The 12,579-nt window shown below is 35.3% G+C and overlaps 1 protein-coding gene across 8 annotated transcripts in view; it reads right to left on the reverse strand.

Moving 5' to 3' along the window:
- Nucleotides 1-315: 315 nt before the first annotated feature.
- The window catches only part of NIPBL (NIPBL cohesin loading factor), a 156,862-nt gene continuing 144,598 nt past the window's right edge, over nt 316-12,579 (reverse strand). For 7 of the 8 annotated variants that reach the window (XM_041396023.1, XM_041396028.1, XM_041396030.1 and 4 more), the window contains 12 exons: nt 12,403-12,496; nt 12,141-12,295; nt 11,780-11,870; nt 8,490-8,663; nt 7,776-7,966; nt 6,929-7,036; nt 5,420-5,620; nt 4,862-5,008; nt 3,087-3,382; nt 2,625-2,799; nt 1,864-2,049; nt 316-1,300 (listed from right to left, as the gene is read on the reverse strand). In XM_041396023.1, the coding sequence (XP_041251957.1) occupies nt 935-1,300; nt 1,864-2,049; nt 2,625-2,799; nt 3,087-3,382; nt 4,862-5,008; nt 5,420-5,620; nt 6,929-7,036; nt 7,776-7,966; nt 8,490-8,663; nt 11,780-11,870; nt 12,141-12,295; nt 12,403-12,496 (2,184 nt within the window). In that variant the 3' untranslated portion in view covers nt 316-934. Of the gene's footprint in view, nt 1,301-1,822; nt 2,050-2,624; nt 2,800-3,086; nt 3,383-4,861; nt 5,009-5,419; nt 5,621-6,928; nt 7,037-7,775; nt 7,967-8,489; nt 8,664-11,779; nt 11,871-12,140; nt 12,296-12,402; nt 12,497-12,579 lie in introns of all 8 variants that reach the window. The other variant, XM_041396027.1, reaches the window with a different exon arrangement.

The raw sequence follows: 12,579 nt of genomic DNA on the forward strand, positions 1-12,579 counted from the left end.
TAAACTATAGTTTCTTTTTATATCAAAATGTACTCTTGAAAATGTGTTTGGCACAGAGCTAAATCAGATAGTTAATACTAAATATTGCAGGATACAATAAAACCCTGGAGTTAACTTGTGTTTACACCCTTCTAGGGATAAAAATAAAAAGATACCAATTATTCAGAAGTCAGCCTATACAAACTGTATAAACAATATTTTATGTCTTGTTTTGAAAACCACTGATATAGTAAATTTTACATAAAAGACTGCAAAATAATATAAATGGATTTAAACAGATCTTTACAATAAGAAATTCAAATCGAAACAGACAAGTAACAAAGAGAAGTAAAAAAATTTATTGCAGTATTCGTTCCACCAGATTTGCTGGGGATCCCTTTTCTTGTATTATTTCAGGGTGACCTAATACATCAAAATCTACATTTACAAAAACTCCTCCTGCAGATAGGTCATAGATACTGCATGCTTTTTTTTTTTTTTTTTTTCTTCAACAGAATAAATTATATATCCAGGAGATTCTGCCACTTTACAGCCTGGAAAAACAATGCTTTCCTGGAAACTGGGCTAAGCTAAAGAAAGCCATCCGCTGCTAGGTTAAACTCCAAGAACACTTTATTAAGAACATTAACAGACTAATTTCCAACATTCACTTGTTTATTTTTTTTAAACAGAAAGGTTTTTTTTTCAAGATATAAACAATTTTTTTGTTAAACTATAATACAGTGGGAGTAAAAATGAACTGAGAAGTTTCTGCTGCACAACAGCGAAGGAAGCTCCCACAAAAATGTTTACCAAACATTTCCTTCTTTTTTCCCCGCGTCCCAGGTTCCATTCTTACTCTTCATTTAACTGATTTTTTTTTTGCCAGAAAGTTGATATTTCAAGTTTTTCTGTTATTTCAATTCCTGTAAATTTGGCTGCATGTACAAATTCATTAGCTGGAAGTTCCATCCTTGGCGGCATACAGCGATCGTAAAGTCTGCACAACTTTATTAGTCAGCTTATTAGCACTCGTTAGAGCAATTTTTTTGTAAATAATGTCTGACTCTTTAATAGTGTCTACCCAAGGCACCAGTTTGCGGCCATCACGGCGCTTAGCCTCAGTCCAGGAGCCACTGTAGGAGCCTGCCATCCACTGAACACTGAAGCCATTGCTGGTTTTCTGTACTACTCTTGCAATTTGTGGTCGGTCTTTGTACTTTGGACAGCAAATAGCGATGACATCCATGACATCAACACTTTCATTCATCTGTGCTGCCAACTCCGTAGAGTCTGAATTTCGTTTTGACCTTCTCAATGACTAAAACATTGGGGGGAAAAAAGACCAAGTGTTACACAAAAGAACTTTAGTGAAATTATTGCTTTTATTGCTTTTAATCCCTTGACGCCGGGAGTTGGGATTCCCCGGCACACATTCCATTGCCGGCAATGAGACGCACCGCGACCGCCAGCGCCAAGGGGTTAACATATCCTTGTAAAACCACATACTCTTAATTTGTACCCGTGTCTTTATCTCTTATTGATATATAAAATTATATATACACATGAATCATAAAGCTACATAAAAACTTGGCAACAATAAAAAGGATAACACACAGTACATTCCAAAGGAAAATTAATAACTTTTTATACGGGATAAATCTCATTTTCTAGTTTGGTTTTTTTTATTGTCTTTTCTGTTAAACTTTCTACAAAAGTTGTATAAACGGTTAAGTAGAGAATCTCTATCTACAAAATGCTTTTGTTTTCATGTGGATTACATTACTTGGTGTACATTTAATATAATAAACTGACATTTATAAGCACATAAAAATCATTTTACGTAATACGCTGCGAAATACGTTGACTCCTCCTCCGCCTCACCCCTGAAGTGCCTCCTCCTCTATCCTCCCCATCACTTTCATCGTCCTCTGTCTCAGCTGCATTGTTTTTAGGGCTGCCTCCTCCAAGCAGCGAGGTAATTGCTTTGTTCCGAGCATTTGTGCTAGCTGACACCTCTCCATCTTCTTCCTCTTCATCAGGATCCAAATGTTCCATAAGGAGCTTGAACTATTAAAACAAAAAAGATCAGTTCCCTTTGTAACTTTAGACATGGACATTTATATCAAGTTACATTATGTTAGAAACAAGTACCAAAATAAAGAAACAGGGTAAAACAAACAGCAGACAAGTTGAACAGCTTATGTTATGTTCTACAAACTTAACTTTGGTTTTTTTTTTTTTTTTTTTTTTTTTGTAGATATACAAAAGCTTTCTTCCTGAGTTTTCCAAATGGCAAGTTTTCTCTATCTGTTATTGGTGCAGGGTGAGGGACAGTTAATAAACCACATCTAGTCTCTGTTCCCATAATGGAAAGAGTCAGGAATAAAATGAACAAGTAATATGGGAGAGGTATACACCATGGTTATCAGAAATTGGAAAATACTCCATAAGATTTAAGCTGAAATTAATTATCATTGAGTTTAAACTTATTAGAAATCTTTGAAATGCAGTCCTGCTAATCATCCTGAAAGGAAGATCCACACATCACATAACATAACAAGGAGCTTAACATTTTTAAACGTACTTTCAAGTTTATACTGTGTTAAAGGATTTCAGACTTTCTGCAAAGCAACTTTACTTACGTCTAAGTACTGTTTTACTATACTCCTCTTCACTTCTTCTGTGATCTTGGAATTAGCCATATCACTCCGCAGAAAATCCAAAGTTTGTTTTGGATGGAAATGCACTCCTGTCTTCCTGTTTATAGCTTTATCATAAACTTTTGCAGATTCAGATGGAGAATATTTTTGAATTTTACTGTTTATAGAAAACAAAAGAGAAGACCTTTAAAGGAAAGCCCACAGTAATTTGAACAAAAAGCTTTTAAAACCTCCAATATAAGTATTTCTCTTTGAATCATTCCATATACAATAGATAGCCTGGCAAGAAATCAAATAATTGGGTTTTTTAAGCCAAAGTTCAACTTAATTAATTTTTTTTTCCTGTTACACAAATGTATTGCTTAGACAGGTAGTTACAATCAACTTAAACAAATGGAAAAATGTCACTGCATAACAAGCGTCCTATTATCTAAATAACCTTACCTATCAGAGAATCCACAAAGGTTCTTTAGATGCTGTTTCAGCATCAGAAGTAATAATATGCCTTGGGAGACATTAGCAAATTCAATTAAAGGAGCTGAATTTTCAGGTAAACATTTCATCACTGAATTTATATCATTTTCTTCATCAGAATCTGAATCAGAGTCCACTCGTTTCCGTAACCTCCGAGGCTTAGAAGCTTCCTCCTCACTTTCGCTCCCGCTGCCACTGTGACTGTCACTCTCGGTCTCCTCATCTGATGAAGGCTTTCTTTCCTTTTTTTTGTCTTTCACCATAGACTGCAAGACAGAGAAGTTAACACACATTCCAAAATTAGGATAAGTAATATCATGTATGTTCCTAAAATAATCTGGCCAAAATCATTACTACCTCAAATTAAAAAAAAAATTTGCTGAACAATGTTAATAATTTATAGCTTGATAGTCTTAATATACTGAAAAATTTATCCAACACTCAGATTTTCTTGCAAGGTGCATACAGAAGGAACTGAAGCAACAAGCACGCCCCTACTATGTTATCATTAAGACTGCTGAAGTTCATTAGCAGTGACAGCAAAATATAGCAGAAGGCCAATCACAATAAATCAGGAAGAAAATTCTGTTTTTCTTTCACCTGAATATAATTTCTGTGTCTCATGGAGATTTTCATACATAGTTTGCTGTCCAAGCCAGTTTTAAATCTTTGTCTCTTAAAATTCTATGACACTAATTACACTGTTGACCAAAGCGATCATATTAATAATGAATTAGTAATGATTAATAATAATCAGCTGCCCTATGTCTGGCAGTGTTCAAGGCTAGGCTGGATGGGGCTCTGAGCAATCTGGTCTAGTGGAAGGTGTCCCTGCCCATAACAGAGCGTTGGAACAAGGTGATCTTTAAGGTCCCTTCCAACCCTAGCCATTTTATGATTCTATTATTAGTTCTATGATTACTTGTAGATCTACAGATCTAATTTCACATATGCATTATTACTGCACATAGTATGATTTTTCAGGACACAGACTAAGCAGGATCTCATCCTTTTGGTGCTGAACACACTGGTTCTCAACCTGAAGAATGTATTGTCTCCTTCTAGCAGATTAAAAATCAACTTTGGTAGGGTCAGAGTTTAAAGCACAGCACATTTACGGCAGTGAACTTTCTGGCATCAACTCTGATTTGTGTTTATTAGTCAAACTGGACATTCTAGAAACTGCTTCCTGACAGTTTGCACCTTCTACTGTAACAGCTGTTCAGGAAAGGAAGACACTGAAGTGTTTAAGAAGCAGAAGCCTCTCACTTACAGGCTTGTGTGTGGCCATAACAACAGGTACTGATTCTATCATGATTCAGGTTCTTACCACTGCTTTAAGAAATACTGCCCATTCCTCTCTTGCAATGTATTTTAAATCTCTCAGGCAACACAAATGCAACTGTCATCAGCTACTTGATAACAAAATAAACTGACAACTGGATTTTATAATTAAAATTTTACAAACAACCACAACAAACTAGTATTCCATGATGATTCTGGGTTCATGTGCTTTCAGATGCACACAATTAACCGCTATTCAGCCATACTGGGAAATTATATTTTGACTAGTGTCTACCAGATAAAGGTCAGAACAGACAGTGTTGCTTGGTTTTTGACTATTGTTTACATGCCACGTAATGCAACTGGTTCACACAATAATAATGGTACTGACAAACTGACCACATTATAGAGAAGCTTATGTTTCCACCACCATAAATACACTAAAATATAAATGCACATACCTCTTTAAATGACTGTAGTAGGTTGCTACCAGAAACTGATAGTGTAATGTCTATATGATGCATTATAAACAGTGGCTCTTCCTGTGTTTGGTAAGGAAAACAGGCTAGATTGTCTGCTATGTACAAAAGCATATTCACCTCTGTTTTCTGGAAGTTAAAGAAAAAATTACACATAAATACATGTAGAAATATTCTGGATTCATATACTTCTGCAGTGCTCCTAAGAATCTGGCACAAAAAAAAAATGACCACAATTTTAAATCTATATAGCCCCCAAAAACCACTCTAAACAACATCTATACATGCAAAATTTAGTTATACCTGAAGATACATTATTTCTGATTAGTCCAAACTGAGTATGAAAAGGTACAGAGTGATGCAACATGCATTTTATTACACAGATAAATACCTTATATTAGAAAGCAAAAAATGTACATTGGGGACAAAGCTATTAATGATGTCATAAAATAGATCATAAAAGGAGAACTTAAAAGGAGAACTTAAGCTTTTAATGCTGCATTTTAACTTCTTTATAAGTAAAGGAAATGTGGTGCTTACTGCAGTATCATCAAAGAGGTTGAGTAAAGAAATTAGAAAGGCTCGTCTGTGTTGACGGTTCCCTCGAATCATGGAGTAGAGGTGTGAACACAGTGCACTGGATGATTCATCGTGTCTAAAACCTCTCACAGGATCTTTTGGGCAGGTATTAATTGCCTGCTGTACTTGGTAAGACATCTTCATACCAGCCACTGCTTTCATCTGAAAGGGAAATATATTTATTTTTATTCAAAACACTGCTTCCAAAGCAGTACAACTGAATCCTTTTAAAGGGATGCTCATCTGAAATTTAAATTAAAAACACGCACTGAAGCAATACTACCTTTTGAGACGGTAAACAGATTTGAGCTGTCAAACAGAACCTGTGGCAGAGATCAGAAGTCTTGTGAACTGCTTTGACTGTAAATTCTGCTAGGAACATACAGCTAATCTGTTTACCCACTATAGCCAGGTATTTCAATTTAAAAAATTTTCAAGAACATTGAAATGTTTTCACACATGAATAGAATATTCTACCATGTGTATATTCTTGCTATCCCCTGTAGTGAAACCAATAACTGAATCTATATGAATACAATAGGACTAACAACAGAAAATTAGTATTTGTTTTTTGTTTGTTTGGTTTTTTTTCATATATTCAATAATTTCCATTTGATTTTACTCACTTCAATGGTCCTGCTCTAGTTTCAGAACAAACTGATTCTCTAGTTAAGCTGCACAGCCAACTGTCCTCATACTACCTCTGCTGCTGTCCAGCAAAGTTGTCTATGTGTCTATACACTGTCTTAAATCCTAGCTGCCTAACACAGCAAATTTCAACTGCAAGCTTCACTTAATGGATGAATTATCTGTTTGGATGCCATCAACAGTGCAATGTTCCAAATGCACTGGAATACAAAGAAGGACATGTGAGAAGTCCTACAACATAGTACACACAAAGAACCTAGACTGGGATCTTCCAAAATAAGGAGAATGCTGCAGCTTCCTTTCAGATCTTAAGCAGAACTGGTACTATGCCACAACTCCACATCCTCACACAGCCTTTAGTTATTCCTTTCAGCAAGATTCATCAGATGTAAACAGCTTCCTATGCTTCTGCTTAGATTACAATTTATAAAGCCTTGGTGCCTTGCATACTCCAATATATATATTCTAAGGACTTCTTTGACTGTTACATGGTGTTTTCTTTTCTAGTCCACTGATACAGGAAAACCATTGCTAAACATCATGAAACACTTGTTCTTACCTCTTATCAAATAAAGGCTTTTAAATACTATTTAGTGTGGAAAATATTACCCTGAATCATAAATTAAAGGAAATTGTGGACTAGAAGAGACACTTCAAATTATATTATCCTTTCTGTTTCTCAGGGGAGTCATCTTTACAACTGCTTAATGTTGTTTATTTTTTTTTCTTTCTACTCTTTTTCTGGAGTTGAAGCATACTCAAGTGTTAAACCACTAGAGAATGTAACAGTATTTTGTAAAATGTTAAATTAGAATTACTTACGTGAATGAACCCAGCATATTTTTTGTCTATTTCCACCAACTGTTGGTCAGCTTTATTTCGCATAGAGGGCTCTGGATCTGTGCCCATAGCAATTAAGTACGGCACACACTTGAAAAACAAATGAAATGGTTATTCAGAGGCATTGTACCTCCTCTTTCGCAGTCTTTTTTCTTTGTTTCTAGTGCAGAAATTAGAATAGGAAGGTCTATGCAACTTACTACCCTTTCTTCAAGTAAACAAAACAAAATACTACAAGACACCAGCATTCTAACAAAGTTGTGAGGTTTCAGGTTCCCTTTTTCTCAAACGCTAAAGTGAATTTAAAATACAGAAAATTGCAAAAAAATCCCAAAAAACCACTTATGACTGAACATGTGCAATGGTTGCAGCATCAAAAATTAGTTACAAAACATTATGTAAGCAAAGAGTGATGGAGATGATGGTTGAAATTCTTGACACTGACTGTGGAATTCCATAGTGCTTGGATGATATAGGGACTGAGGTGGAAGCAAGCTGACACAGGATAAAGAACTAAACAAAGAAAACATTTTGGCATATACCTCAAAGGTGTAACAGAATTATGCTCCAATGTACATATCTATGTGCTCTTTATGTACTGCCTGGGCTTTTACATCTTAATCCAAAAAATAGATAATGAAGCATTTGGAATCTTGTGGGGTAACAACATAAAACAGATTTCAAAATATGGTTTTTGTAAAGGCCTCTGGCTACAGTAAGAAACTGCTGTAACATAAGTAGAAGAGAAGACCTGGAAATTTATGTAGCAAGTGTGAAAGCCTATAAAAACATGAATAAAAGAAAGTCCCACCACAAAAGCCTATCATACCTGAACAGGATGGATGAGACCTTGGTTTAATGTCAGTGCAATGACATTTAGAGCAAAGTGGCGTACACTGGACTGGTTATGAAAGAAAGCCTCAAGGACCTGTTTGAGATATAGCTGCATGATGGAACTACTCATCCCTGAGGAAATATCACCCATTTCTTTCAGGTCTTCCTGTTTTGCTACTTTTTTCCCTGTAAAAAGGACAAAAGCAATAACATACTCATCATTGTATAACTGCCTATTTTGCCATCACTTGATATATGCTGATCTTTGAGTTTCACAATAAATACATACTTCAGCTGTCTTAGAATAGGTTTATGATCTCATGAAACAAAGAACAGTTTAAATATATAAATATGCATAAATATATATCAAAAATAGAGAGACAAAATTTTAATTCAAGTCTGAGTTCCTTAATAAAGTTTTCTTTAAAATGTAGTACTTATTGTTTTTATCTGCAAATTAAACTCAGAAGGTTTTTTGATAAAAAATATTATTACCATCATTACAGCAATTATGAATTCTGGATTGCTTCCAGTATTTGTACATCTTAGAAGTAAATAATACAACTATGCATATACCTCTTAAATACTTTGGGTACAATACTACTGCTCTGTTTACAATTTTAAGTGACTCAGCACAGATATATAGTAAGTGTATGCAACAAAGTCAGGTTTTGCAAGGTTCATGAGCACAGAAGAACTCAGCACTTACAGTCTCTGTCTGCCTGTTGCATACGTGTATCTTCTTCCTGCAAGTAGGTCTGAAGGTTTTTTAACACCTGGATTTTTAAGTTTACTGAACAGTTCTTATCTGAAAGAATGCTGTTGTACAGAGTCTTCACTTCTTGTTCGAACATTAAACTGGGGTGCTGTATAAATGCAAATCCTAAGAGTGGAGAAAAGAGGATTTCTCATTACTATAATATAGAAATTGCACTTCTGCTTTTTAGGTTCTTCAGAAGAAAGGTATGAAATTTATCTCCTCCCAGCAGCATAGCTTTTTCTAGTCCAAACAGTATCACACTTCCATGTGGACATCACCCGTTGCTAACAAGGAGCTCTGATAGCCATGACAGTTCCATTAACATGACTCTGTTTGAGGGATAAAATGTGGTGACCCATGGCAACTGCACAGAAAGTTATACAGGTCTGGAACCAGGTCCAGCATAGAGGCCTGCATCTCAAGGACTAGGAGGTATCATAAGAATGAGAAAGGAATGTTACAAAAAATTATCTGTTATTTTTCTAATACAGACATTCTAATACATCTAGAGACAAACATTTTGCTGCAACTGTAAAATGTGACTCATACAGATGCAGAGAAAATGTGGAAAAATTGATAAAAACCATGACTATTCAACATCATAATAGAAAAAATAGTCACCAGGGAACACAGTAAAATTTGCACCTCTTGCTGTCATTATTCATATGCCTATTGTAGTCTTCAACTTGAAGATCATCTGAAGTGTTCCCAAGACTATATGTTTTGGAAGACACACACTACAGAACAGCTCTTAGCTGTAGTTTTACCCTTGCCAATGAACTGGCTGTTCTTAAGTCTGTATTTAATAAAAACTTTTCTAAATTACTGGCAGTATATACCATTTTAGATAATTTATGCAGTTTTAGAAGTGCTGCTGACAAACTCTTAAGGAGTATCTTAAAAAAAACTGTAATAGGAACGTAACATCCTAATTCAATTTACATTTAACTAATTACTTGTTTTTAAGATTGTTTAGGAAAAGCAGACATTAAATGCATTTTCTATAACCACAAAAAATTCAGATTTTAAATGGGCACATAGGAAAAATAGGAACTTAAAAGGAAAATAGGGGAAAGAAATGAAAGCAAATAAAATTATGCAAGAGCAATATATAAGAATAGCTGTAACAGAGGGAAGATCTAGTAAAATTTTTAAAAACAGTGTCCATACACACAAAAATACAGCATAGCATAGGTAAAGGCTAAGTCCAAAGCAAGCCCTCAGTGTGTTTTAGATCTCATTTCAGTCCCAAAACAAGAAGCGGAGAAGCAGGTGAGAGAAAGGGAAAAAGAGAAGAAAAAGAAATTAGGGTGGTCTTTGAAGTATGTGGTATGACTGTGTGGTCTATACAAGTGCATATTGATGTTTATAACTTGACCACCTCTGTGCAAAGTCCAATCCATTTCTTATGGTTAATTTTAAAAATGAAAAGCACATGGACATATCTGTAACAGCTCATAAAACTTTTTTTTCATTCACTTTAAGAAATCTAAACCACCAGTATTCTCAGGGAAAATCTTACTTTTCCATCCCCATTTAACTGGGGAAGAAATCTTACTTGGCATAAGAGGCTGTCATAGGAGATGAAGAAAGGCACCTGCTGTATGTATTTTAAGGACTGAATTCACATTTCAAAGATACTGTCACACCATTTCTATTCACACCTTTGTTTTCACTCTGTTAAGAATCTTTAGAGTAAGCACTGAACTTTGTTGATTAAAACATTAACTGTTAGGTACTTAAAAGTTTAGCTATATTTACGAACAAGTTTATATCCTCAACTGGTTTTTCAAGTATATATCTGGAAGAGAAGCATAATCATAATAATTAACATTAGGATTAGGCTTAATCCCTCAACATCAGTGGCACATCCTGAGGCAAAGGCTAAAACTGCTGAGTGTCCCTACTAAAGTGAAAGGCTGATAGGAAAGTACATTCTTCCCATGACCCTCTTCACCATATATAAGTGTTGAGTTAGCTTGCTAGTCCTTTTCACTGTACTTCTGCTCACAAACATTGAATGAATTAAACAACTTTGCTCAGTGACCAGCCTGAGGTGGAAATTTGCACTGTCTATCACATCTCCATGCATCCAACAGCTATCTTCAGAATCAGTACCTGGATGAAATCAATATATCACTAAAACCAGTGAGGTTTAATTAAAATAAACATTGATATTTTTACAGGCAGAAAAAAAATCTGAAGAATGACTACTGACAAAACAGATGACCGTTTAGTCTATAATTTAGAAGCATTTTTGGCAAATATAACACACTCCATATCCATGAGCAGAGTAATCATGTCTATGGTTAGGAGTACAGACCCTATCCCACATGAAATTCTGTAGAGTGCAATTACACTGAACTGGACTATGGGTAAGTATCATCTACATTGACATAATGCCTAGAAAAACTGCAGGTAGTCCAGAGAATCACAGCACTGCTAATGCAACAGAGGCAACTCCAATGCCATTAATCCAGCTCAACTGTCTTTAAATTGTTTCTCATAGAATATGAAATGAAGATTCAGTCTTGATCCTTATCGTCAGAACCCTCCCCAGCCTGTATTAGAGTAGGATATCTGAAAAGTCACCTAAAAAGCAACATAAAGGGGCAAATTCTTGTCCACAGTTAAATCATGCAATGGAGGCTCTCAGGCCTCGGAGACAATTTATTTTAGACAAAGCAATAACCATGAATTGAGCTCTTCTAGACACCAAGACCTACCTGCCCAAACAAGATTTTCTCAGATGTATGATTTCTGTCTCAAAGTCAGTGGCAGTTCATTTTGTACTGCAAGTCACTGAAATGTCATACTAATCTCAAAAGGCCATCCAGCCACTATAAACAGCAGTTCCCTTGACTCCTGCAGAATGCCTGCTCCTACCCCTAAAATGTTCCAAATTTTTCCATCCTTTTTTACTTTGTGGACTGAAAAACAAGGTTTGGAGTTACAACATACTTGCACATGGAGTAAAAAAATAGTGTCTTCATTACCTGGGAAATCTGCTGCGCCCTACAACTTGGTCACACATCAAAAAGCATTCACTGTCAAAAGCACCCACGTTGCTGCAGACTCATGCAACTAGGAACCCTTTGACAGCTTTGCTATGGCCAGTTCTCAAATAAAATAAGCTGTAAGTTTTGATTTTAAGCAAACTTTCCTGTGACTACACAAGTACATGAATTCCTACTGATATTTCTACTAGAGCAGAATAATAAAAAATCAGTATTTCTTACCAAGACCAATAATGGCTTTTGTCTGTACTTCTTCATCTGAATGCTTTGTAAAATACATCAGCAGTTCAAGTACTTTATCCTTAATGTTAACCTGGGCAAATTAAAACAAAATTAATAGCTATTTGAAGATGAAACAGATGTTTTTAATCTCTTATAGAAAGGATATCTATAAAAAAGAAAAGGAGACATATGACTTTACTGCATAGTCCTTTCAAAATCATGTATTTAAAAACCAGAAAGCTATACCATATGCATTATGGAAAAATATATACATTTGGGGCACTAGGAATAATGTACTTTCAAAATTAAGTGGAACATTCATTATATCTAAGACATGGAGAATAAATGAAAATTATTTTACCTTACTGCTGCCCTTAAAATCTTCCTGATCAAAATCAAAATGCCGACACAGTGCTCCAACAGTGAAAAGTGATCTAAGGAGTGCTGGTTTATTGGCAGTAAGTATTGTACTGTTGGGGTCTTCTTGGTGTTGATTTTTTAATTTAGAAAGTGCACCTGCAGTAAAATAAAAGTTATCACAGCATTTAATTGTGGTGCATCCCTCAGATAAGAATTGTACTCAAAACTGAAAAGTGACAATTACTTGTTATGATTTTGCTTACCATAGTATCTATTAAAACAGGCCCACACAAATTTATAGTTTTGGGTGACCTTGTTCACAACAGCCCCAAGACAGCTCACACAGTGCTGAACAACCTAGGAGGAAGAAAGAACAAATTATCTACTTAGAAGTTTAAATTGAGATTATTGTGAAGTTATGCAGGAAAAAGCTATGCTGA

This window comes from Onychostruthus taczanowskii, unplaced genomic scaffold (genome assembly GCF_017590055.1).
Source record: "Onychostruthus taczanowskii isolate IOZ18803 unplaced genomic scaffold, ASM1759005v1 scaffold123, whole genome shotgun sequence".
Classification (NCBI taxonomy): domain Eukaryota; kingdom Metazoa; phylum Chordata; class Aves; order Passeriformes; family Passeridae; genus Onychostruthus; species Onychostruthus taczanowskii.